The sequence below is a fragment of the Quercus suber genome, unplaced genomic scaffold (assembly GCF_002906115.3).
Source record: "Quercus suber isolate HL8 unplaced genomic scaffold, Cork oak 2.0 scaffold_318, whole genome shotgun sequence".
NCBI lineage: Eukaryota > Viridiplantae > Streptophyta > Magnoliopsida > Fagales > Fagaceae > Quercus > Quercus suber.
The window spans coordinates 370,854-397,486 of NW_027069773.1; the positions used below are offsets into that span (position 1 = coordinate 370,854).

Genomic DNA, 26,633 nt, shown 5'->3' on the forward strand with positions numbered 1-26,633 from the left:
GGATTTAAAAAGTATGTAGCAACAATAAAATTTTTGAAAATATATATAAATTATTTTAAAGACAATAAAATATTTTTAAAGTACGAGCAAAAAGTTCAAATAAACTAGACACCCATAAAAAGAGTTCAAATAAACAACATTCAACATCAAAATAGAAGAACTAGATTAAAAAAATGATTTTTTTTTCTTCCTGAGTGCACACTTGACACATTTGTGTCTGTGTCGAATACGTGTCCGACACCAGTGCGTTGGTAATTTTGCCATGTCCGATTAACTCTTCCATTATCTCTAAACTAATAAAACTTAATTTTTATAATTCCAAAAGTTATGACCAAAATACAAATTTAAGATGCCACATGTTCATTAGAAGAAAATGTCAATGAAAATGTTCAAAGTTCAAATGAAATTTCTTAGTATTACTAATGAAGATCACATCCAAGATTTGAATCCCTCTTGCCTCCTAAAATGTATATAAAAGAAAAGGCCAAAAATATAATAATTAAGGAGAATTAGTAATATACCTTGATAAATTTTCTAAGTTAATTTTTTTTAAGTCAAAGATTTAGGGAGAGTTATTTGTTTGTCTTTCCATTATTGGACCAGGATTTAAGGCTTTTATGGTTTTCATTTTTTGTAATGATTAAAAAAAAAAAAAAAAGATGGGCATAATATTTTAACAATAATTCTATATCAAATTCTACATAGTAATTGTGAGTTCCGGTTAACTTAACTGGTAAAGTCTCTGATGGTTGTATCATCAGAAGCAGATGTCATAGGTTGAAACTCTCTAAAAAGGAAAAAATTCTCCATAGCAATAACAAGCAGTTAATGGTTGCTTCATAGGTTAATGGTTTCTTCCTATGTGGGACACGGGTGCGTGGTTTTTATATTGTGCCCTTCTTTTGCACAATTAGATTATTTCTTTTTGGCTTTTACATGTGTCGTGTAAGCTTTTGCCTTATGGATTGTAGTCGAGGTTTTCTCTTGTCATCGCTTCTAGCCACTACACAGGATCATACTAATTTATTTCGTGTTGTGGAGAAACACATGGACAACCTCGACAATTTGGGTGATTTTTCGCTATATTAATTGTGCACATGCATCTTTCTTTTGTACCTTATTTTATTGGCTTTTTTTCTTTGGTCATGCGTCTCAATTATCTTCACACATCTTACTAATAACCTCTATAGGTATAATATGTATTGTGCTCTTTATCGAAATTATTGGCGTGTTTCGATTTTATTCAAGCTTTAATAATCGTATGTATCTAGCCTTCAAGCATCGCCACCATTACTGTATTTAGCTTTTGACCAATTTGATTTTGACTATTGCACCAAAATTGACTTTTCAATAAGGTGTATGACACTAATTTTCATGTAGACTTTGATTTTTGGGGTTCGTTTGCCCATATGAGGTATCCAAATCACATGAATTGACCATTCTCTCTTTGGGTTCAATATCTATAACGTTGTCAACTCATTCAAATGCACAATGCCTTGTTTGCCAAATGTCCTCAAGCCTTCAGTGTAGTAGTCTTCAAGCCATAACAGCCCCACTTTGGTCACTGATGTAGCTTTCTTAGGGACTTATTATCTTTTGGAAGTCTTTTATAGTTGTCAACATTAGCATTTCACATGTTCATTATCCGGTTTATTTATAGTCATCTTCAAAGCATTTTTAAGGTTTCTTCATTTTCACAAGTTACATTCCCACCTTAAGGTCGTCAAGCCTCTACCTTGAGTTTGAATGGATGTTAGAGGTATTATGTTTATATGTGTAAGCCCATGTATGCTTAACTTTATATCTCTCTCTCCCCCTATATAAACCTTACTTAGGGTTAATTATAACAGTGTGAATTGAAATTATAGTAAAAATCTAGTCGTCAAGGCTTTTTCTCTGTGGACATAGGCTATTAGGCTAAAATGCGTAAACCTTATATTCTCTTTCTTCTGTCTATACTCCCTTTCTCTACTCTCATAAAATATAACACTACATATTATGAATTTTTTTATTTCGAAATCTAGGAAGGTAAGCATGGCCTCCCGATCCTATGATTTTTCTAATAATAATAATATAGAGTCTGGTTAATGGATGTTTTTAGGACATTTACTAACTTTTCCCAATCTTATATAGAATGTCCTATTTGGTTAGGTATTTGAGTTGGGCAAACGCACATTTTAAGACCAAAATGCGAAAAAAAAAAAAAAAAATATATATATATATATATATATATATATATATATTTGATTTGCCATTTTTCTAAACAAAGAAGTTGCGTTTTTAAAAATGCTCAAAACTCGTGTTTTAACCAAGGGAGTCGATTCCGTACCGTACTGGCTGGTACCGCCAGTATATATCGTACTGGCAAGCAAACCGGTACATATAACCTCCTATTTCATACCGAGAAAAATACTGGTCATACCGGACATATACCAGCCGTACTGGCCAATTTCAAGCAATACCGGCCGGTACAAAAAAAAGCTTTTTTTTTTTTTTTTAAGTTTTGTAATTTTTGAATTTTTGTTAGGGCAGAATGGTAATTTATTTGCATTAACTTATTAGTATTATTTGTTTTCTTAGTATGCAATGGTAACTTTTAAGCTTTCTATTTTTATATTGTGTTTTTTTTCTTTTAATCTATATATATATATATATTGTAAGGTTGAATTTAATCAACCATCTAATTGGCTTTGTTCCGTGACCAATTTGCTTGTAATTTAGCACTTAGTAACCCTGTATTTAGGTGGGAAAATTGTAAGGGTAGTGTGTGAGAAGATGTGATGAAAAGCTCAAGAGTGTGCAAGAAAAACAGAGGTTCGCAACTAGGGCTCGCGGGTGGATCGCGACTGGCAAGCCGCCAAAAGCTGGCACGTGAGAGGCACACTAGGAAGCTGAAGGGTCGCGCCAGCTGTCACGCTACAGGACAGAAGTCCCACGTTGGCCAGGCCGTTACGACGCGACTTGAACTCGCGACTTGGACAAGCCGCGAGACCAAGTCGCCAATTTGCCCTGTTTGGTAAAAACTGACGTTTTGCATTCCTTTCTCACCCTACTATATATACACCCTTATACCTATCATAATGAGAGAGCTTCCATAGAGAATTTTGTGAGAGAAAACCCTAGAGAAAAACAAGATTGCCTCATCCCCAATCTTCATCTAAGAGACTCTACAAATTCCTCTACTCTCTTCCTCTCCATTGTCATACCCTTGAGAGGTTATTTACCAAACTCTTATCTCACCACACCCACGTCTGTGAGAAGGTTCATTTGGTGTTTAGGGAAGCAGTTTGGGAAGGAACCAATATACATTGGTTGATGCTATGGTCAAGTAGCGGAATCCGGGAAACTAAAGAAGAAATAGGTTCGGCGTAACCTCGTTGAAGCAAGAAGCTTGGAGGGCTTAGGTACTTGGGTAGATTAGGCTTGGAGGGTCTTCTACTGTTCATGTATCCCAACTATATTCTTTAGTGGATTTTATCACCGCTTGGAGGGCGGCGGAGAGGTTTTACGCCAAGGACTTCGGTTTCCTCTTCGATAACGCATCGTGTGTTGTCCGTGTATTTGCATCTCTCTTTCCTTTATCTTTGCCTTATATTTACTGCTGTGGCTGTGTTTATATTTGGCTTAGATTGTTTTATCAATTCCGTTATAAGCTTGTTATCATATTCCGCACATTAATTGTTTGATATAAAGCTTGAATTGGTATTTTTGTAATTTGGGGGTCTAAACGTTCAAGGGTGTTTCATACCCATTTTGAACTTTCAATTGGTATCAGAGCAGGTACACTTGTTGTGGTTTTAATACCTGAGTGTGATCCTTGACCCCTAGTTGAGATGGATAGGTCTCAATCTCTCACTGTTCCACCATTTTTTGATGGTAATAATTATGCATTTTGGAAAGTCCGAATGAGGGCGTTTTTGTGTTCTATGGATGAGGCTGTGTGGGATGCAGTTGATATAGGTTGGACAAAGCCAGAGGATGCTAAATCCACTAGGGACAAGGCAGCTCTTGCGGCAGCTAATGCAAACAGTAAAGCATTGAACGCCATTTTCTGTGGTATCTCTCCAGAATAATTTCACAAGATCTCAAATATTACTGTTGCTAAGGAAGCATGGGAGATTCTGGAGACGACTTATGAAGGAACCAAGAAGGTGAAAAACACCAAACTTCAGATGTTGACCACTCACTTTAAGCAGCTAAAGATGGATGAGGATGAGTCCTTTGACTCTTTTTACAGTAAGCTAAACAAGGTGGTCGTCGGCAAATTTAATTTGGAGGAAAAGACGAGGGAGTCTAAAGTTGTAAGGAAGATCCTTTGGTCACTACCAGAAAGTTTTCGAGCCAAAGTTACAGCCATTGAAGAGAGCAAAGATCTTGACGAAATCAAGGTTCAAGAGCTGGTTGGTTCTCTACAGACATATGAGTTGTCTATTCCTTCAGCGAAGAAGAGCAAATCCCTTGCTCTTAAGACAATTGATGAGAGGATAGTGTCTCATGACTCTTCGGAAGAGGATACGGTAGATAAAGATGTGGTGTATCTTGTAAAGAACTTTCGGAAATTCCTAAAGCTCAAGAATAGTGGAAAATTTGGTGACAAAGGAAAATTCCAGAGTGCCGAAAAAGAGAAGAAAGACTTCCGAAGAAAAGACAGTAAAGATTCCCAATCCTCACAAGGAATTACATGTTTTGAATGTAATGGGCATGGGCATTTTAAAAGGAATGTCCAAATTACTTGAAGTCGAAGGGAAAGGCCTATGCCACTACTTTAAGTGATTCGAACTCATCAACTTTTGATTCTGACGAGAGCTGTGACGGAGAAGGAAATTTCTCCGCATTCATGACCATTGCTCATGTGAATCCNAGGATATGGTAGCATTTATAAAGGTCGCCTGCATCAAACCAAGGTTGCGATAAAGAGGCTAGAATCTCAAGGCTCACAAGGCCCCTCAGAATTCCGAATGGAGGTTTGTGAATTATTTACAATTTGGTTAATACTAAATTCTTTCTCACAACATAAAAGAAAAAAAAAAAAAAAAAAACTACAACACATATTTGCACTTGAATAATGGACTTAGTTTAGTTGATTGTTATATCAGGTTCGCGTATTGAGTCACTTGAGGCATCCCAATCTTGTCAGACTCATAGGATCTTGCCCGGAAGTTTGTGCACTAATTTACGAGTATCACCCCTGTGGAAGCCTTGAAGATCGACTAAATTGCAAGGACAACAGCCTTCATTATCATGGCAAACTCAAATATGCATTGCCACGGAGTTGTGCTCAGTCCTGGTGTATCTTCATTGCATTAAACCTCACAGCATAGTACATGGTGATTTAAAACCATCCAATGTACTCCTTGATTCCAACTTTGTTTGTAAACTTAGTGACTTTGGAATCTGCCGTATGTTATGCCATAATAAAAGCTCAAGCAACAACACAACACTGTGTCATTTTACTGATCCGAAGGGAACCATTCCTTACATAGATCCTGAGTTCGTTGATACAGGAAAGCTTACTAGGAAGTCAGATGTTTACTCCTTTGGGATCATACTAATACAGTTGTTGACTGGGAGATCAGCCATCAAATTAGCAAATGCAGTGCAAAATGCCTTAGATGCCAGAAATTTGAAAGCCCTCTTGGATCCTTCAGCTGGAGACTGGCCATTTGAGCTGGCTCAAGAGTTGGCTCACTTGGCCTTGAGGTGTTGTGACAAGAACAGAAAGAACCGGCCAGACCTTGGGTCAGATGTCAGGAATGTACTTGAACAAATGAGGGCTTCATGTGGAGCCTCATCCTTGTACCGACAGGAACCTGAATAGCATTATTGCCAACTACCTCCATCTATATATTGTATTTGTAGCAAAATTTACAAGGTAAGTTAATTATGTTCCTATCTTTTTTTCAATATTTGGGAATGGCTTATCTCTATGTTCATATCCATCATAGACCTTATGGCACTCTCTGTTATAATGCAAGTGTCTCAAATACTTGCATTGCATAAATTCATCCTTATGTATACTGGTTACTCGGCATAATATTTGCTACATGTACTTTACCACAATATGATCCTTTTGTCTCTTCCAACAACAAACACTTTATCCCACAAACTTCTATTTGTTTTGTTTTGATGAATGAGAAATTTTATTTCAAAGAATACACATTTACAAAGAATAAAAAAAATCATAATCAAAACAGTTCAATACATCAGTCAACCTATCCCACTAAATCATTAGGGGGAAAAAAATTCAAATTCAGGCTAGAAATACCCCCACATGGAACATAAGGCCCTATTCTGAACACTGTTGCAGAAACTGCTATTATCAAACTCAATTATACTCTTGGTTTCCTAGCGTATTAGCTTCACAATGTTGTGCTCAAATTTAATCCTCTGGTGAGGGAGGGCATTCCCATGTTGTCAAATGTGATAATCAGCACTGAGCAGACTATTAGTATGCCAGGGGATATAAGCCACAATCTTATTTCATACCAACAGAATTTATGGTGCTTAAATCGGAGGACAGATGGTTAATGGTTTATGTTATTGTCATCAAATATAATGAAAATATATTTATATGAAAATTTCCAGGTAGTCTTGCAAGATTTGCTTGTGGCAGCAAATGGATTTTTTCTCGTGAAGCAGAGCTCGACTTTGGGAAGAGGGCTGGACAGTGGTCAGCGGGCTTTACACTTAAAATAAAGGACAATCTTAAGCTTGCATACTACAACCTTCTTCTCTTCCTTCCATCATTCAAATGTGACTGCAACGCAGCATTGAAATCCCTTTTTTTTTTTTTTTTTTTTTTTTTTTGAGCTCTACAAATCATTCATACCAATCTTTCCGGGAAGGGGGGAAGAAAAAAAAATTGTATATATATGAAGTACATGCTTTCTTCATTCTTTAAATCTTTGTTGTATAAAATACTTTTTTTAGCCTTTGTTGTATCTTTGATGTATGACAATAGATGAAGTCAATTTTTGTTCTTTGTTAATTTGTGATTAATGTAATTTTGTAGTTTTATGAGTTAGGATTTTTATATCCTTGAATTTATGTGTTTCTAAGGCTTTCCTAATCAAATTAGAGTCTTATTATGCTATAGTTTTAATTATGATCTCTTTGAATGTTCTTTCACTTTAGAAAATAAGTTTTGGAACTTTTAAATATGTCAATAACTAGTAAGAGCTTTGTAGATACCTTTTCGTATTTCTAATAGAGATGTCCATGATTCAAATTTATTCATCCCAATTGTAATTATCGAATTTATTAGCAACAAAAACTTGTAAAATAAAAATGAAAAATTATCTATCATCAATGAAGTTTCAATTAATTTATTTTTTCCTCATGTGGTGGATTTAAGAGTTCCTCCTTATAAATTCAGGAATATAAGGGGCTGTTTGGATTTTGGTGTTTCTATCACCCATCATTCTATTTCCATCACTCGTCACTCAAAAATGGTGGGTCCCATGGAGCACTAGCTTGTTTGGATGTTTTTTCATATTTTGTTTTCATCACTCAATTCTCACTTATTCTCACCAAAGTGAGTAATGAGTTATAGAAACTGGAAACAAGTTTAAGGTGTTTTCAGATACTTAAATTATGAGTTACATAGCAATTTGGTAATTAAATGGAATTTGTGGGACCCAATACTTTGTGTTGTCACATCAAACACCAAAAGCTTTTTCACTTCTCTTTCTTTCTTTTTTCACATTTGCCCTTCCTCCATTCTCTCTATATGTTGTAGTTGGATTTTTTTTTTTTTTTTTTCTTCTTCCTTTCTTCACATCTATTGCTTCTTTAGCTGAAACACCATCTTCCATTAAATTCACCAATTCTTTTTTCTTCCTGACAAGACTTCATGACAGCCGTTGAATTCTCTGCAGAAAATTCTTATGGAAAAGCCGCGGCTTTGCGCAACCTTAAATCTAGCTTCCTAAAGGGTTTTTTTTTTTTTTTTTGCTTTCTAATCTCTTATTTTGGAGGGCTTAGAATAATAATGATGATGACGATTCTTGTAGTTATTATTTGATGAAACAGATCAACAAAGTAGAAATATTTGACCAAGTGCCCAGGTATGGGTCTCACAAAAAGTAGAAATATTTGAGTGATGGGAAGTTGAAAACAGTGTGCCAAACGTGTGAAGTTTAGGAAATTATGGTATTTTAAGTGATGAGTGAAGAGTAATGAGTGACGAAAATTAAGTGAGGAGTGATGAGTGATGGTTTTTTTTTTTTTAAAAAAAACAACCCCTAAGGGTCTGTCTGGTAACAGTGTTTAAGTATTGTTGTTTAGTTTTCAATGTTTTGAAAATATGTGTTTAAGTGTTATAAAAACTAGTCGCAAACTCACGCGATGCATGGAAATATAAATTTTGTAATATGATACAATTCATAATTTATTCTCTAAAATTTATTGAAGATAGTTTTCACCTAAAAAATTGAACTATTTCTAAAATTATTTTCCAACTCTCTATCTCTACAAATATATCACTATATTATTTTGGGGTTTTTTTTTTTTTTTTTTTAGATACGATATTTGTAACCCAATAATGGAGGGACATGCCAACACAACATTAGATTTTTATTTTTCTTCCCATGATGAGATTGTATTAAATTTTAATTCTTCTAAATTTTGAGGTGCAACCTTTGTACCAATTGCTAAATCCTTAATTCCTAAAAGTGGTGTCTAGTTAGTTGCCAACAAAAAAGAATAAGACCAAAAAAAAAAAAAAAAGAAGAAGAAGAAGAAGAAGAAGAAGAAGAAGAAAGTAAAGTGAAGTTTTATAGGTTGGAATCATCACGAACAAAAACTTATTTACAATAAGGTAAATTGAAAGTTCAAAAAGGGTATGAAACACCCTTGAATGTTTAGACCCCCAAATTACAAAAATATCAATTCAAGCTTTATATCAAACAATTAATGTACGGAATATGATAACAAGCTTATAACAGAATTGATAAAACAATCTAAGTCAAATATAAACACATCCATAGCAGTAAATATAAGGCAAAGATAAAGGAAAGAGAGATGTAAACACACGGACAACACACGATATGTTATTGAAGAGGAAACCGAAGTCCTCGGCGTAAAACCTCTCCGCCGCCCCCCAAGCGGTGATAAAATCTACTAAAGAATATAGTTGAGATGCATGAACAGCAGAAGACCCTCCAAGCCTAATCTACCCAAGTACCTAAGCCCTCCAAGCTTCTTGCTCCAACGAGGTTACGCCGAACCTATTTCTTCTTTAGCTTCCCGGATTCCGCTACTTGACCATAGCATCAACCAATGTATACTGGTTCCTTCCCAAACTGCTTCCCTAAGCACCAAATGGACCTTCTCACAGACGTGGGTGTGGTGAGATAAGGGTTTGGTAAATAACCTCTCAAGGGTATGACAATGGAGAGGAAGAGAGTAGAGGAATTTGTAGAGTCTCTTTGATGAAGATTGGGGATGAGGCAATCTTGATTTTCTCTAGGGTTTTCTCTCACAAAATTCTCTCTGGAAGCTCTCTTAATATGATGGGTATAAGGGTGTATATATAGTAGGGTGAGAAGGGAATGCAAAACGTCAGTTTTTGCCAAACAGGGCAAATTGGCGACTTGGTCTCGCAGCTTGTCCAAGTCGCGAGTTCAAGTCGCAACGTAATGGCCTGGCCAGCTTGGGACTTTTGTCCTGTAGCGTGACAGCTGGCGCGACCCTTCAGCTTCCTAGTGTGCCTCTCACGTACCAGCTTTTGGCAACTTGACAGTCGCGATCCACCCGCGAGCCCTAGCCGCAAATCTCTGTTTTTCTTGCACACTCTTGAGCTTTTCTTCACATCTTCTCACACACTACCCTTACAATTTTCCCACCTAAATACAGGGTTATTAAGTGCTAAATTACAAGCAAATTGGTCACGGAATAAAACCAATTAAATGGTTGATTAAATTCAACCTTACATAAATAAATAAAATACATATTAAACAAACCTTACTTCAGCAAAATGATCAAATTTAATAGACGTTCACTTATATCAATTTCCATCAAAGACCAAGTTGTCAAATAGTAATGTGTCATTGATTCCACCTATGTCCATTACAGACATTTATCAATGTGTCCATATACAAATCACTCAATTGTCATTGTTTTTGAAAGTTCGAAAATATGTTGAAAACACAAGAGCAATTTAGACCCCCAATTAAAAAAAACGGCTCGATAGATTTTACACTAACTTAATACTAAGTGCGGAATAGTGTAAATGCGAGCGAATGAACAAATAAGCTACTCTAATCCATAAACTAAGCAACACAGTAGTATAATGGAATATAAAAGAGTAGGGAAGAAAGATGCAAACATAGAAAACACTGAAACGTGTTTTCGAAGAGGTGTAAGGTTGAATTTAATCAACCATCTAATTGGCTTTATTCCGTGACCAATTTGCTTGTAATTTAGCACTTAGTAACCCTGCATTTAGGTGGGAAAATTGTAAGGGTAGTGTGTGAGAAGATGTGATGAAAAGCTCAAGAGTGTGCAAGAAAAACAGAGGTTCGCGGCTAGGGCTCGTAGGTGGATTGCGACTGGCAAGCCGCCAAAAGCTGGCACGTGAGAGGCACACTGGGAAGCTGAAGGGTCGCGCCAGCTATCACGCTACAGGACAAAAGTCCCAAGCTAGCTAGGCCGTTACGACACGACTTAAACTCGCGACTTGGACAAGCCGCAAGACCAAGTCGCCAATTTGCCCTGTTTGGCAAAAACTGACGTTTTGCATTCCCTTTTCACCCTACTATATATACACCCTTATACCCATCATAATGAGAGAGCTTCCAGAGAGAATTTTGTGAGAGAAAACCCTAGAGAAAAACAAGATTACCTCATCCCCAATCTTCATTTAAAGAGACTCTACAAATTCCTCTACTCTCTTCCTCTCCATTGTCATACCCTTGAGAGGTTATTTACCAAACCCTTATCTCACCACACCCACGTCTGTGAGAAGGTTCATTTGGTGCTTAGGGAAGTAGTTTGGGAAGGAACCAATATACATTGGTTGATGCTATGGTCAAGTAGCGGAATCCGGGAAGCTAAAGAAGAAATAGGTTCGGCGTAACCTCGTTGGAGCAAGAAGTTTGGAGGGCTTAGGTACTTGGGTAGATTAGGCTTGGAGGGTCTTCTGCTGTTCATGTATCCCAACTATATTCTTTAGTGGATTNAAATCAATACTGAACAATATCATAATTAGAACATATATAAAAGGAGGCAGAAGAGCTTTGAAGCCTACAGATGAATTGAAAGGCGATGAAGATTCAGGGTTCGAACAAATCTGGTCATAGTTGCGAGGGGGATCTGGGGCGTTGCAAGATCTCTGACATTCTGACCCGCAACTGGAGATGACAGGGGACTGGAGTGGAGACACAGAAGGCTGGCATTTTACGGTTTGAGAGAGCGAAGAGAGTAGCAGATGACAGATTCTTATGGGTTTGAGTAAATATGATGGTTCACGTCTAAAAATTTTAAAAAGTGACGCGTAAAAACGGGGGAACTTTTAATTAACGCCTTGTTTGGGAAGAATGGAAGGAATACAGTGGAAATGGATAAAAAGAATAATTTTAAAATATATATATATTTTTTTTTTATTTGAGAGTTTAAGTAGGAGGGAGTAAAATGACTAGGAGGGAACACTTATTATTCTTTATTTTTTAAAAATCTCAAATTTTCATTCCTCCGAAATTGGGAGGAATAAAAGAGAATAAAATTAGATTTAATAAAATTTTTACAAAAACTCTCAAAATACTTCATATATTCAACTCTTTATTTTAAAATAGGGGTCTAATAGTAATATTTTCATAAAATGATTCCATTCCATTTCTTCGATGTTACTCCCAAATAAAATTACTTGCATTCTATTCATTTTCATTTATTTCCATTTATTTATTTTAAAACATCCAATCAAGGTTACTTAATTCTATTTCATTCTTTTCCCTTACTTAAATACATTCCATTCAATTCCATTTATTTCCATTCTCTTAAGATTATTCTATTCCATTCTATTCTATTCTCTTATGAACTCTAAAAAAAGTCTACGAGTTTGTTTGGATACTACTTATTTCTAAAAACTTAAAACATTATAAAAAATTTTTAAATGTGTAAATAGTGCAGTGGGACCCAAGTTTTAAAGTTATTTTTGCTAAAAAACTACTTGCAGGTCTCATGAACAGTGCACATGACCCACTAAAAAATGCACGAATGCAAACGTTATATCCAAACTCACACTAAGACAAAACTTAGATACTATTATTTATATTTTATTCTTAAGATTTAGAATACACTAGAAAAACGTTCACGTAATAGAATTTTAAAGGAAACTTAATTAACAACACATAAGTACTGTAATAAATTTTGCCCTTTACTTTAAGAGTAGTTTTAGAATCATAAATTATTCCACATATTTTTTGCCACAACTTTGACATGGTAGACTATAAATAGTTAATCATTACATCCACAATTTTTCTTTCACCGATCACATCCTGTCATGTAACTATTATGGCAAGAAGTTGTGAAAAATTTCGTGTTTCTAGACTTTTTCTTACTTTAAAGCTATGGAAGTTCATGATAAAAAACTTAAAAAGAAAATATTGGTAATATGGAAAATTGTGGGAGCTTTACTTTAAAAAAAATTTAGAGGCATCTATCTAAATTAGATTAGGTACAAGCTATTTGGAATTAACTAACATGTGCAATGAGGCCTTTTTTTTTTTTTTTTTTATTTTATTATTTGTTTAGTCATAATTCTTCGTTAATAAAAGAAGAAGAATGAATTTAATGAGTAACAAGATACAATTTAAAACATACATATTCTTAAAACACTTGTAGGATAATAGATTTATAGGAGAAGCCATGTAGAACGGTGATGTTTTAGGCCCTTACACTGATAGAAAGTGGTGTCACTATCTAGAAAAATATCGATATTCTCCCAATGGAATTCGGGCATGAAATGATCTTTATTTTTTGGTACAATGAAGTGGGAGAAGTGAGAAAGAATTGAAATGTGGCAACTAGTAACTGATCATTGATTTTTTATTATTATTTTTTTTTCGTGATGGAATTATGGATTCATGATTTTGTGGGTTTGTAGTTTTTTATTTGTGAATTTTTTTTTGAAAAAAATATTAATTTGTGAATTTTTTAACTTTGAACAAATACTACTAATTGGAATAGTCATATCTTTAGAAATTGTGATTGAGATAATTGGGAACTACCCAAAAAAAAAAAAAAAATATGTGGTAACCTGGTAATGCCTAAATTTAAGGGAGTCCAAATCTTCTATCCCACTTTTCTTGCTCCACTATATACTCCACAAATAAAAACATGCCACATGTTCATCTATTTTATTAAATGCTAAATTTTTCCTTTCATTATTTCAATTACCTAAATACGATGAGTTATTTATTTATTTATTTTAGGAAATTGAAATAATAGAAGACAAAAATTTAGCATTTAATAAAATAGATGGATATGTGGCATGTTTTTATTTGTGGAGTATATAGTGGAGCAGAAAGTGAGACAAAAGATTTGGACTCAATTTAAGGAATATGGATGAGAAGCTATAATAATGGTTCTATGATAGAAGTGTTTTTTATTTTTTATTTTCCTTCAAATTCAAAATAAAGAAAATGAGATTTGATAAGAGCAAAAAAAAAAAAAAAAAAAAAAAAACCATATAGTGAGAATAGGGATTAAGGAAAATGAAAATTCAAAAAAAAAAAAAAATTGGTAAATCTTGTTGAATTTTTTTTTTTTTTTTTTTAAGAGTGAAATATGGTGACAATTTTTTTTTTAAAAAAAAACCTGAGGTGGTGGGATAGTGGTCCTATTTTGTAGGCAAAGTTTTAGGTGGAGTTAGAGATATAATTTTATACTATGGGTGTATTTGGATACTGCTTATTCTACTGAAAATTGAAAAACTTAATAAAATAATTTTTAAATGTGTGAATAGTGCCGTGAGACTATTTTTAATGAAAGTTTGGTGAAAAAAGAAGTTTACGTGGGTCCGTAAACAGTGCACAGGATCTACTGAAAAGCACTGTCCACTGCTTAAAATTGTTGGTCAAAGAGTAGTGGGTCCTGTGCACAATGCACTGGACCCACTGATAGAACATCCTAACGCTTCTCAATGTAAAAAAAGAAAAAAAAAAGGCGTGAAACGACAGAAACGCAGACGCAACAATTTTCGTTGGTACCCAAATGGGTACTATTTTGTCCTCTAGTTTTGTTCTGCTTAAACTTAGGGTGTAAGGGTATTTTTGAAAAATATAAAAGTTTAGTTCAAAAAAGAGGATTTTATGGGAAATTTTTTCATGTTATGGACCCTATTCCTAAAACATTCATAGGAGAAATCATTGGTTAATAGATGAGGTATTTTTGACCTTGATAAAAGTCCAAATCAAAGCGGGAAATCATGTTATAGATAGTTGTTGTGAAAAATAAACTCATTAACATAAGATTAAAGAAGAGAGAAGAAAAAAAGACATAAGAAATTTACATAGCACTCTCACAAAACCCAAGCCCCAAATACATCATACACCCTTGGCTCTCTCACGAAGAATAGGGCACCTATTGTGTTTGCACTAGTCTTGTACTATTTCTCCTATTCGGCTAACCCTTTCTCTAAGATACAATTAACTGAATACAAAAGAATCTATGAATATATATATATATATATATAGACACACACACTAGCATAGGTCGGATACTACAAGTCCTAAACCATCTAGGACCTGGTTATTTTCTAGTGCATATCATACATTGCCAAAGTAGAGTCCTATTACTACTAGGACTATGCAAACTTACTTTGACCAAATACATGCCACCGACTCAACAATAGTATAGATAGATTTCAGGGAAAAAATCGAGCCAGTCCACAAATCGAGCCATCATAACATCCTAATAACGAACGGTTAGTTTAGGAGTTAGTTTTAACACTAAATTTAGTTACATAAATAACGGACTCTTAATTTATACATTCTTTAAAAAAAAAAAAAAAAAAATTAATTCAGAAGAATTCTCGAAAATTTCAATACAGAACAAGTCAAAGATTGGAAAACAAAGATTGCATTAGCACGAAAATTTCCACCAGATTAAGAAACACACATAAGAAAAACTAGGGATGTTTTAAGAAAAAAATCTTACTATAAATATAGGAGCAAGAGAGAAAGGAAGAGCAGTATTGAAAGCCGGAGAAGAGCAGTATCGCATGCAATCAAAAATGGTTCGAACTTTTATGATCACCCTCTTCCTTCTGGCTACACAGCTTCATTGGTCATTCACTCGTGGTTCTGGTGACACATTTAGAAAGGTGAATATATTTTTATAATTTGTATGAACACAGTTATTAAGTATTTATTTAAATTTTATAATTTCCATTCACTAATCATAAATTTATTTTTCATTATCACATAGACTTACATTGTGTATATGGGAGAGACACCGCGGTCAAGAACCAGTGCTGCTGCTACGGGAGAGGGAGAGGGACTGCGGTCAAAAACCAGTGCTGCTGATCTTCAACACAACGTGCTTTCTTCAGTAATTCAAGAGTAAGTTGGATGGCTAAATATCTAAATATTGCTAGGATTAGCTCAACACTATAGGCAACTAAGGTAGTGACCTAAAGGCTTCAAATTAAATAAAGCCCCCTTCATTACCCAGTAGAACATATTCAGTTAAGATATTCCTACCTTTCCAAAAAAAATAAAAACAAGGCCCCAAAAATGGACTCAGCCAAAAGATTTCAATTAATAAAGTTAATTTTTAAAACTCTCCCATATTAAGAAAATTTTTGAAATAAAATTATATAAAAATAAATTAATATTATTTTAATTAATATTTATATATAAAAAAAAGCCACCTAAAATCTTGGCCTTAGGCACAAAACACTTTTATGCTTTGTTTGTTTCAATGGAAAATCTTATGTAAAATAATTTTTTTATTTTTCCAGTGTTTGGTAGTGTAAAAAAAAAAAGAGTCAAAGGAAAACTATCGTTGGTTAATGTAAAAAGTATGGCTTATTTTTAGAGATTGTTTTTTATTAAATTTTTTTGGAAAACAACTTTATCTCACAGCAAACTAAATAAGGTAAGTTAGGAGGTTGTTTTTCAACTCATTTAAAGTTGCTACCAACATTCGAAAATGAGATAGTTTTATAAAAAATGCTTCTTGGAAAATGACTTATTTTCTAGAAAACATCATTGTTGAAACAAACAGAGCGTAAGCTGTCCCTACACATTGCATGCTTACATTTACACATATTCAATTTTAAACAATACTTGTTTTCTTTTTTTTCTTACATGAAATAGTTCTTTTTTTGGGTTGTAATTTATACATGGAATAGTTCATATAGAAATTTATAAATAAAATATAGAGAAAAGAAAAGAAAGAAAACATTAATGTTTCCATGATTCAACCTGAAGTCTACATTTACAATACCAGAGCCCAAAACACTACATTTTCTCATACACCTTTCATGATGGTACATTACAATAATGGAATCTAATCCCATGATTTTTTCTAGCAATCAAACCCTTGATTTGCTGACCAGTACCAAGATTTTCTATGGCAATCAATGTCTTGATTTGGTTTTCATTTTTATGGAAAATAAGTTGTGTAGAGTTTAATCCATACATGGGTCAAAGATTTAGTGGTAGGGGAGGGTTCCATAATTGTTAGCAACCGATCAATATGTTAGCATTAGCTTTTCTATGCATATAAAATAGTTTTTAGGGTATAATCCACATATAATATGACATCACAGCACATGCAACATATTGTAACATTTGGGTACACAATTAAACCATCGAGTATTGTTGTTTTACAGTGCTAGTACTGCCCAACAATCCAAAATACATAGCTACACGAAGAGTTTTAATGCATTTGCAGCAAAGCTATTGCCAGATGAAGTTCAAAAACTACGAGGTGCACACTAAAAACATCATGTTAAACAATATATATATATATATATATCCCCTCTTGGGGGTGGTTGTCTTGTGTAATTTATATACATATATGCATCCTTTACAGAGAACGAAAATGTGGTGTCAGTATTTCCTAGTAGAATACGGAAACTTCATACAACAAGATCATGGGATTTCTTAAGAATGCCTCAAACATTGAAGAGAAATCATCAAATTGAAAGTAATATTATTGTTGGAGTATTAGACTCAGGTAATAAATTAAGACTTCTCAAGAGCTTTGACTTTATCCTTATTACATGGAACAGTTTTAATGACTTTCATAATCTTTCCTTTTTCCTCCCCTTATTTTTTAGGAATTTATGTGGATGCTCCAAGTTTTAACGACAATGGACTAGGACCTCCTCCATCGAAATGGAAGGGTAGATGCCAAGTAGCAGGCAACTTCACTGGCTGCAACAAGTAAACAATCTCAATCTCTCTCCTCAATTGTGGCCAATCACAAAATATTTTGACTAGTAACACAATATTTGAATCTACAACCTTATTTTTCACAATGGTTAATATGGTGGTGCACAATAAAAAGTATGTCTAATAGATCCAGGTGAAAGTGATATTATTCCAATCATAGCAAATTATACCAACAATTTAAAAAAAAAAAAATCTATTTTTAAATTACTCAAGATGAAAATGAATTTTAAATAATACTTCTCTACATGCATGGATCTCTCATTTAATTTCCAAGCTATTCACCATTTTATGCAGCAAGGTAATAGGTGCAGTGTTCTACAACAACGACCCTGCGACACGCCATCCAAATCCATCCCCACAAGATGAACAAGGCCACGGCTCTCACACTTCATCCACCATAGCAGGTGCCTCAATAGTAGGCGCGAGCTTATATGGTTTAGCCCAAGGCACAGCTCGAGGTGGGGTTCCATCAGCACGCATTGCAATGTACAAGGTGTGTTGGCCCAAAGGTTGCAGTGATATAGACCTTTTGTCTGCAATGGATGATGCCATTGATGATGGAGTTGACGTGCTATCAATATCATTAGTGGGGAATCAAATGGCTTCTTTGACAATCCCTTTGCGATTGGTTCCTTTCATGCAATGAAGAAGGGGATTTTCACAGCATGTTCAGCGGGGAATAGTGGCCCAGATTTGTATACAGAAATGTATTTAAGTAAGGGAAAAGAATGAAATGGAATTAAGTAACCTTGATTGGATGTTTTAAAATAAATGAATGGAAATGAATGAAAATGAATAGAATGCAAGTAATTTTATTTGGGAGTAACATGGAGGAAATGGAATGGAATCATTTTATGAAAATATTACTATTAGACCCCTATTTTAAAATAAAGAGTTGAATATATAGAAGTATTTTGAGAGTTTTTGTAAAAAATTTATTAAATCTAATTTTATTCTCTTTTATTCCTCCCAATTTCGGAGGAATGAAAATTTGAGATTTTTAAAAAATAGAGAATAATAAGTGTTCCCTCCTAGTCATTTTACTCCCTCCTACTTAAACTCTCAAATAAAAAAATAAAAAAAAAATATTTTAAAATTATTCTTTTTATCCATTTCCACTCCCATTCCTTCCGTTCTTCCCAAACAAGGCGTTAATTAAAAGTTCCCCCGTTTTTACGCGTCACTTTTTAAAATTTTTAGACGTGAACCATCATATTTACTCAAACCCATAAGAATCTGTCATCTGCTACTCTCTTCCCTCTCTCAAACCGTAAAATGCCAGCCTTCTGTGTCTCCACTGCAGTCCCCTGTCATCTCCAGTTGCGGGTCAGAATGTCAGAGATCTTGCAATGCCCCAGATCCCCCTCGCAACTATGACCAGATTTGTTCGAACCCTGAATCTTCATCGCCTTTCAATTCATCTGTAGGCTTCAAAGCTCTTCTGCCTCCTTTTATATATGTTCTAATTATGATATTGTTCAGTATTGATTTCGGTTTCTCTCTCTACCATTCGATGAAATTTGTTTTTAATTTTTAAATCTTGGGTCTGATACTGTTTTTCTCATTGTTGAATCAAAATGCAGAATTTCAGTTTCAGGGGCATCAAAGCTGTTGGCCAACATTCTGTACTCATGGGCATATCTGTTGACTGTTGGGAACTTGATCGCTAGATGGGATGATGAAACGGTGAGTGTTTTTCCTTGAATCATCTTTTTGGGTTGCTTTGAATTAACGATCTACTCATTTAATTTCACGTTCCGAGTAGGCTTCTTTATGTGTTCTAAAAATGTTTATTAAAATTTCTAGGAAACATGAGTCCTATTAGTTTGAATTTAAGAACCCCAAGGCCAATCAACTCAGGATGCTTCAAATTAAACTATGAGCCTAGCCCAGTGAACTGTTCTCATCTCATGGCAATCATCTTGCGGTTTCATGTCTTGCCAAGTAATAGGATTAGTAGTGACACTGAAGGTTGGCTTGGGTTGCATATTTTGCTTCCTCAGGTGGGCCACACGAATACATCTTTTGGCCAACCTGGTTGTGCAATGTTATACCCTTCCATTCAATTGGAATAAGAGAATCTAGAAACATAACATTTTTTGCCACAACTCTAATGTGGTACTCACAACAACATAAGATAATTGTGAAAAATTATGATCCTAAAATAACTCTTGAAACAAGTAAGAATTGCATGAAATGATCAACTGCAAACGTGATGAACTCTTTGCAGGTATATTAGCTTTCTAGATTAATTGTTTTGGTATTTTATTTATATTGGGCTGTTATGTTTATTCCAATTACGCTTTTGTTGTTCACTCATACCTCTTTTTGTTTTCTAATTCTGTAGTTCATAGCTTTTTTATTTGTGGTCGTCTGATTTGGAGGATCAATTTAGCTGTTAAGTTTGATTGTGTTTGTGGTTTTGGATCCTGAGCTCAATACTGATACCATGAAACAAAGAAATTTCAAGGCCTTTCCAACAATCGCCACCAATCTCCCCTTTCACAGGCACCTTCTTTTCTCATTCTTTCTCTCATTGGATAACCAGCAATTCAGTTTTCTATTTTTCTTTGGATTTTGGTAGATATATATATCACTTGGTTTCTCAATCCAAGATTTTTTATCACCTTTGGGTTATCAAACCCCCTCAATTGTTCCATTAAATGATTATGGAAAACTGGTTTGCATCTTGGATGGTTTTCATCTTCATTGTCTTAGAAATTAACATGCAACATAAGAAACTATAGCTTTACCAATAACTTGATCATTGTCTTAGACGTTAACATGCAACATCAGAAACTACAGTTTTATCAATAACTTGATCATTATCTAGACGGTGATAGATAATGTAGATATTCAAATATAGTTGGTGAACATGCACGTTACATTTTTTTTATTTAATAAGAAATCTAGTGGAAGCTATTTACTTCATGACTGGAAAATTTGGTTTACATCTGAAGCAGTCTCAGAATTTATAATGGGTGGAATTTCCTCCATCCATGTTACTAAATCTTCTATTAATTGGGCATACTTGGCTAATCCATGCACTGCCTTATTTCCTTCTCTTCAGGTGTGGCGTACTTCAAACTGGCATAACAACTAAATGTGATGTATGGTACCTGCAATAATATTGGCAATAGCTGCCAAAGATTGTATTCTTCTATTTCCTACTTGATGCCTTCTCACGAAAAAAGCGAGTATTTTTATCTCTGAATTTTACCCAACAGCTATGTGATCTCTGATGCCACATATCTTCCTCCATCACATATAATCTCAATTGGTTCAATTATTTTCTTGTCTCTCCTATCTGCTCTTGGTTTGAGAGACCAACAACATGTGCCTCCAGTGTTTGCAATTACTTTTGCATGCATTATATGTTCTGCCCCATGTGTCCAAAGACCCGTGAGTTCCATCTTGTTAAGGCAGCCCTGCAATTTTCCAAACAACCTTCAATTGGATTTACCGCTACCATGTGCATCCCCACTTCCCACGCCTCCTTTACAACCTCCTCACCCTAATCATGTTTAAGCCACATAGATTTAAATCAAAAAAGTTTGGCACTTCCTTTAGTTTTTTGTGTGGGCTGGTCTAATCTCAACAATAAGACAGAGGTCAGAGGCCATATTTGCTAGATGAAACAGCCTAGCTCTAGGGAACTTCCTTCACCACTCTGTTGTGACCAGAGCTCTATCAATTCTTTCTTTAATGCATCCATTATCCCTCCTGTCCACGGCTTAAGTAAACCAAGATCCTGTATAGCCCAAGTCTCTCATCCCCATATTTTCTAAACAATCTCTAAAATTTGTAATTTGTCTACTAAACCGGTCCACCCCACCCCCCCTTCCTTCTCATTGACACTTTGAATTTCATTGAAATCTCCTATGCACGCCTATGGTTTGTCAATCTGTTGCCCTAGACATTTTAACAGCTCCCATGACTGTATTCTCTTATGTGTTTCAGGGTTTCCATTGAATCTCGTTAATCTCCACAACCCAATCTCATCATTGGAATTAATCAATGCATCAATGTTACATATAGCACTAATCATTGCTCTTCTTAGTACTTTCTTTACCACATAATGAAAAATAAAAATGCAAGTTCCCTATAATATAAATGTGAGATATCTTCTTCTCAAAGTTTATACTCTCTCTCACTGGACAAATTTTGTAATCTTAAATGTATAAATACAGGGATAGGTGATGCTTTTTGTGTCGATATGTTTTTCAATTGAATAAATTATTCTCTCCCTTACCCTTTAGAAAGTGCCTAGGTTAGCCATTAGTGGTTGATTATCCAGCACAATGTTCTGAATTTCGTTCCGTTCCAGCATAGTGTTTTACGTTTTTTTTTCACAAAACAATTGTTATTGGCTTGACTGCAATAATTTTGAAAAGTTTCTTCTGTTTCAAGTTTAGAGTGAGTTTTGAGAAGGGTGTGCAAATGCAAGAGGCAATGTGGGAAAGACAACATGAACTTGCGACTGATAAGATATATGCTAGGTACATGAAACTTTTCCTTCTAATTTCAATTGGGTATTTGTTTTTGTGGTCCTTATTTTATTTTTCTTTTTGATATACTTATTCTTAGGTTTTTAGACATTTATATTGTAAATTACTTGATTTTAGGTATCATTCTTTTGCGGACTAATTGGTTTTCAAAAAATGGCTGGCAGATTTGCAAAAGTTATTGCCTTACCAGCTGCTGCCATGGTTAATTAGGCGTGTCCTCATTATATCTAGCACTATGTCCAGCATGTGACTGATTTTTAGAGTTAGGTAGTTAGCATAAATGGTTAAGGCTAACAAACTCTGTTACTCAAGCAGCTTAGCTTAAAAGTGTAATATGATTGTAATAAACTCTTCATAACAGAAATAACACTCAACCTTTATTCCTTGCTCTCTTAGCTTTCAAGCCATGCATCCCAATTTATGACATTGAATAAAAGAACGGGCTTGGGTTTTGTAAAAGGTTTTCGAATTGGTTTCAGGTGAGTGAATATTTTTTTTGCTGAAATAATTGGATTGCCTATATGATTATAGATTTTTTCTGGATTTCTGTTTTGTTCTTTGCTAAATGGATTTTTGGTCAATGAATTATATGTTTTTTATCATGTATCATATAGTTTGTGGTACATGTTATGGGATAAAGGCAGATATAGACAAATTTAAAAAATACAACATGGTAACTGTTAGAAATGCACATTAACAGTAACAAAGGAGCCTCAACATAGGAAACAAATACATTTAGTCCAACGCAATTGAATGAAATTATATTGAGTTCAAGCCTGAGGCAGAGCTGGCAGACTATGAAAATTGGGTAAGAAAAAGAGAAGATGGGAAACCAGTCACCGACCCGATTCAGAGAGAGAGAGAGAGTATGTCGATGAGTGCATTTTGATATGCAAACAATGGTGATGTCTTTTAATGTTATTGAAGGGTTGTATATCAAATAAAGTGTTGCAATCACAAGGCTTCGCGACACTAACTCAATAGAAGTTGAGGTTGAAGGAAATTTCAAGATCAAAGTAACAGTCATGTGCCTATAACCAAGAAAGATTCACGTGTTCATGATTATGGGATCACACAAGGGGATTGCTTTGCTCATCTAGACTTGAGCTTCAAGTTTTATGCACAGAGTGGCCAACTTGAGGTGATTTGTTCCAAACTTATGCGATCAACTATGTAAGTAAGGTAAAGATGGGAGTTGTCATGCTAGTATGGCAATCTAAATAGCTCTATTGGGATGAACGGCCAAGGAATAGTTTGTAAGAGATAATTAATTAAATATTTTGCTTTTTAGTGGTCTATTGAGCTACCTAGTGAGCGCTCATAGGAGCACTCTTTTGTCATAAAATTTTAAATAAGGTCAGGGTCATCATCAATGACATATTTCTGGCCATTTCATTTAGTTTCTTCGATCAATTAGTTTATATTCACTACAAAATGGTAAACAGCAAATACTTGTATGTTTATTTCTTTTTATTGAAATAAAACCATCGAATAACAAATAACAAATGCATCTGGGGAGGTGGTGGTGGGGGGGAGAAGCAGAACACCTGCATTATTAGACATTAGGCCTAAGAAATTTCACCTACATCTATCGTGGTTGAGATAGCGAAATCAATATGGGACTCTTAACTCTATGTGTACCATCACTCCATTCCAATGATGCTGATCGATGGGTATATTGGAAAGTTTGGACGAATTGTGGTGGCGCCTTTAGCGTAACCTTGAAAGATTTTTTCTGGTGCAACCGAGTAAAAGATAGTGTGTTTGGAACAACAGTGACCGTGAGATCCTTCGGTGCCGTGACAGTTGCCTTGTATATAGAATTTCTAAAGCCCACATTTGTAACTGTCCTATAATAGATGGCTGATATAGTAGAGTTAGGGTCATCATACTGATAATACAATGTTGGGTAATTTAGGGAATCATATCCTCCAAATTTAGGGACACTTGAGCAATTGGTGTGATCTTCAGTGAACAAATTTAGATGTGTCCCAGTGTAGCCCTCATTACATAGGAAGCGGATGTAGCCCAACGTTGACAAGTCATAGATCAAACCAGGCCGCAGTGCGCTAGTCGGGTCAATTTGGCCAGCACCATAGGCAAACTCAGCAAGGCCATCCTTGACTTTCATTTCAGTTGCTGATCATCAATTAAAAAGATAAATTATAAAACACTCAAAAAGACTAATTTTTTTTTTTTTTCATATTATAAAAGTTATTTTGGGGAAATATGAGATGATATCTTGATCAATGTGTTTATATTAAGGAAGACAAAAATGTTAAGATTATTACAAATTTTACTTCCAGAGCTTTACAAACTAAAGTGACAATATGAATTTCATTGGTGCAACTTTAATAACTAATAAATAAATATTTAAATTACTTTTTTTGTGAATAATGAAGCTTCGGTTTGTAAGGGTTATGTAATAAAATTTGTAATATCTCTAATATTACTCATAAAATAAATGTCAAACATTTCTTATCATTAATCATGGAGAAATTTTGTTTCGTAGTTAGGATTTTATTTTTGAATCAAACAGTTTACAAATTGTCGCGTGACATTGGATACATATTAACATGGATAATATTTAGTCTAAACCAATTGGCATATTAACCACGTTGCTGGTAAACCATGAGGAATAAGATGGCCTTGGAGAATTTGAAAGTTTGAAACAAACACTAACAACCTCTAATTGACACCATTCAAATGGTGGTTCTTGTAAAATGGCACTAATCTTTAACACATCATGAGTTAAAATGGGAGAATTTAAGGGAACTAACCAGTTGTCATTAGGGCTGATTTGATTGCAGAAGGAGACCAGTCAGGGTGGAATGATTTGACATAGGCAGCAGCAGCAGCCACATGAGGGCAAGACATTGAAGTTCCAGAGATTATATTATACACATCAAACCGGTTGTCATCAGGACTCCCAGTCAATGATGCAAGTTTAGAGTAAGCAGCAAGTATATCTATCCCAGGTGCCACTATATCTGGCTGCAAATCAAACATAATTTAAAACCATCATACTATTATATATGCTAAGAAAAAGAGTATAAAAATTTATGCCTAGAATGGAAATCATTGCAAAGGGTTACCTTAAGTATTGTTCTAGTGAGTATGGCTGGACCTCGAGATGAAAAGGAAGCCACAAAGGGTGCAGCAACATTGGGAACTCTTTTGGACTTGTATATGACAGCCTGAGGGGCTCTAAATATTTTACCAATGAAAAAAAATCCGTAAAGAATGTTTAGTATATCAAGTAATTTAAGGCAAATGTTAACAAGCAATGTACGATGCTTGTTAAGCCTATAAAGCTTACCTCAAAGCCTATAAAGCTGACAAAATACTAACATAAAATTAAATGGTTGACAAAATTCTGACATAAAGTTGGATGTTAATAGGTACCTTACGATACCCATTAACACAATTCATTTTTTAATTTATAGAAGAATTGCATGTTATAATGAATTGTAAATAAGGTATATATAAAAGTAAAAGCTATGCTAACTCTGTATTAGTACAAGCCTAGATTATATTTTAATTTGGTCAGAACAAAAAGAAAAAGGAAAAATCTAATCAATGACAACTCTCCTAGCCTGGTATGGGGGGGCATTTTATATAACAAATTTGATTCCTCTTACTTACTTGGTTGAGTTGACATATGTAAGAGTTGTGTTACCAAAACTAAAATCAATAGAGGCTTCAGGGATGATAGCTGTAAAGCTCGTATCTATCTTCCCTATGACAGATATCAACACCCCGATCCCACCCAAAGACTTGATGTAAGTTTCATTTGCTGCTTCTTTGCATACCACAATCTTTCCATTGACCTTTTTCTGGTCTAGCTTCCCTTGATCACAAGACCTGCCCAATTTTTTAATTGATTAGTGCTACTAATATTAATATTCTGAATATATATTAGGTTAGGTGATCTTCAATTACAGTATAAATCGTGAAATAGAAAATGCTCTTTGATTACCAGGGAGATAAACCTGGCGATAAATTACTATTGGCTGCTATTGCCGCGCTGGTTAAAGGGTACATCTTCCTATTTGGTGTAAATGTGTTGATGGAAAGTCCCTGTTATTCAATGCACCAGTAAATGTAATGTGATTATGATCAAGTGAAATGAAAAGGCATCATGTTCCTAGATGGAAGCCCTCCTTTACTAAATATTGTGACACTCTAAATGAGATAAGTTGTTTTATATAGGTTCATTCCCATTTGAGATCTTAATATTGTAACACTCTACACATGGTTAGATAAAAATAAAAAAATAAAAAAAAATAAAATCTTAACTAGGAAATGAATTCCATCTGTTTCAAGTGAAATGGAAAATGATCATTTTCCTTGATGGAAGCACTCCTTTACTAAGCAAGGCTATCATATTTGATGCCCCAAGTTCTTTAGGATCATCTCCATTTTGAAATATTTTCATATTTTTGGTTAGATTAAATATTATAAATCTAGTGCTATATCATTTAAAATTTCAACAGTAGCAAAACTTTGTACACCGTCCCAAAAAGAAAGAGGCGACTTACAGCATTTTCCTCGCCATTTCCAAGTTTAATCGGAGTCCTAAACTCCATATCCATGCTAGCAGCACCAACCGTCATTATCCAAGGAGCTGTGTTCTGCACTGTATACACATATGGGCCGCTATTTCCCGCTGAACATGCTGTGAAAATCCCCTTCTTCATTGCATGAAAGGCACCAATCGCAA

At 34.6% G+C, this 26,633-nt stretch overlaps 3 protein-coding genes and 1 pseudogene across 5 annotated transcripts; 3 read left to right on the forward strand and 1 right to left on the reverse strand.

Moving 5' to 3' along the window:
• The first annotated feature begins 3,905 nt into the window (after positions 1-3,905).
• Positions 3,906-7,075, forward strand: LOC136071496 (U-box domain-containing protein 33-like; annotated as a pseudogene).
• An 8,095-nt stretch (positions 7,076-15,170) lies between these two features.
• LOC136071501 (subtilisin-like protease SBT4.15) lies at positions 15,171-18,100 on the forward strand. Its single transcript, XM_065782879.1, has 6 exons — positions 15,171-15,322; positions 15,427-15,560; positions 16,838-16,935; positions 17,041-17,184; positions 17,288-17,393; positions 17,697-18,100. Exons 1-6 carry the CDS (start codon positions 15,221-15,223, stop codon positions 18,046-18,048), a joined length of 936 nt encoding a protein of 311 aa, XP_065638951.1. The 5' UTR covers positions 15,171-15,220; the 3' UTR covers positions 18,049-18,100.
• Positions 18,101-18,586: 486 nt separating this feature from the next.
• LOC136061030 (uncharacterized) lies at positions 18,587-25,163 on the forward strand. Of its 3 annotated transcripts, none has more exons than XM_065782867.1 (4): positions 18,587-18,825; positions 18,986-19,088; positions 21,813-21,901; positions 22,075-25,163. In XM_065782867.1, the coding sequence occupies exons 1-4, from the start codon at positions 18,752-18,754 to the stop codon at positions 22,118-22,120; spliced, it is 312 nt and encodes a 103-aa protein (XP_065638939.1). In that variant the 5' UTR covers positions 18,587-18,751; the 3' UTR covers positions 22,121-25,163. The 3 variants fall into 3 exon arrangements, with proteins under 3 accessions (XP_065638939.1, XP_065638940.1, XP_065638941.1); XM_065782868.1 differs by having other exon boundaries at positions 22,307-25,163; XM_065782869.1 differs by having other exon boundaries at positions 18,588-18,825; positions 22,028-25,163.
• Positions 23,499-26,627, reverse strand: LOC136071497 (subtilisin-like protease SBT4.15). The gene is made up of 6 exons (XM_065782875.1): positions 26,452-26,627; positions 25,890-25,990; positions 25,556-25,774; positions 25,006-25,117; positions 24,691-24,904; positions 23,499-24,049 (listed from the first exon to the last, which is right to left on the reverse strand). The coding sequence occupies exons 1-6, from the start codon at positions 26,608-26,610 to the stop codon at positions 23,499-23,501; spliced, it is 1,356 nt and encodes a 451-aa protein (XP_065638947.1). The 5' UTR covers positions 26,611-26,627.
• Between the last annotated feature and the right edge of the window lie 6 nt (positions 26,628-26,633).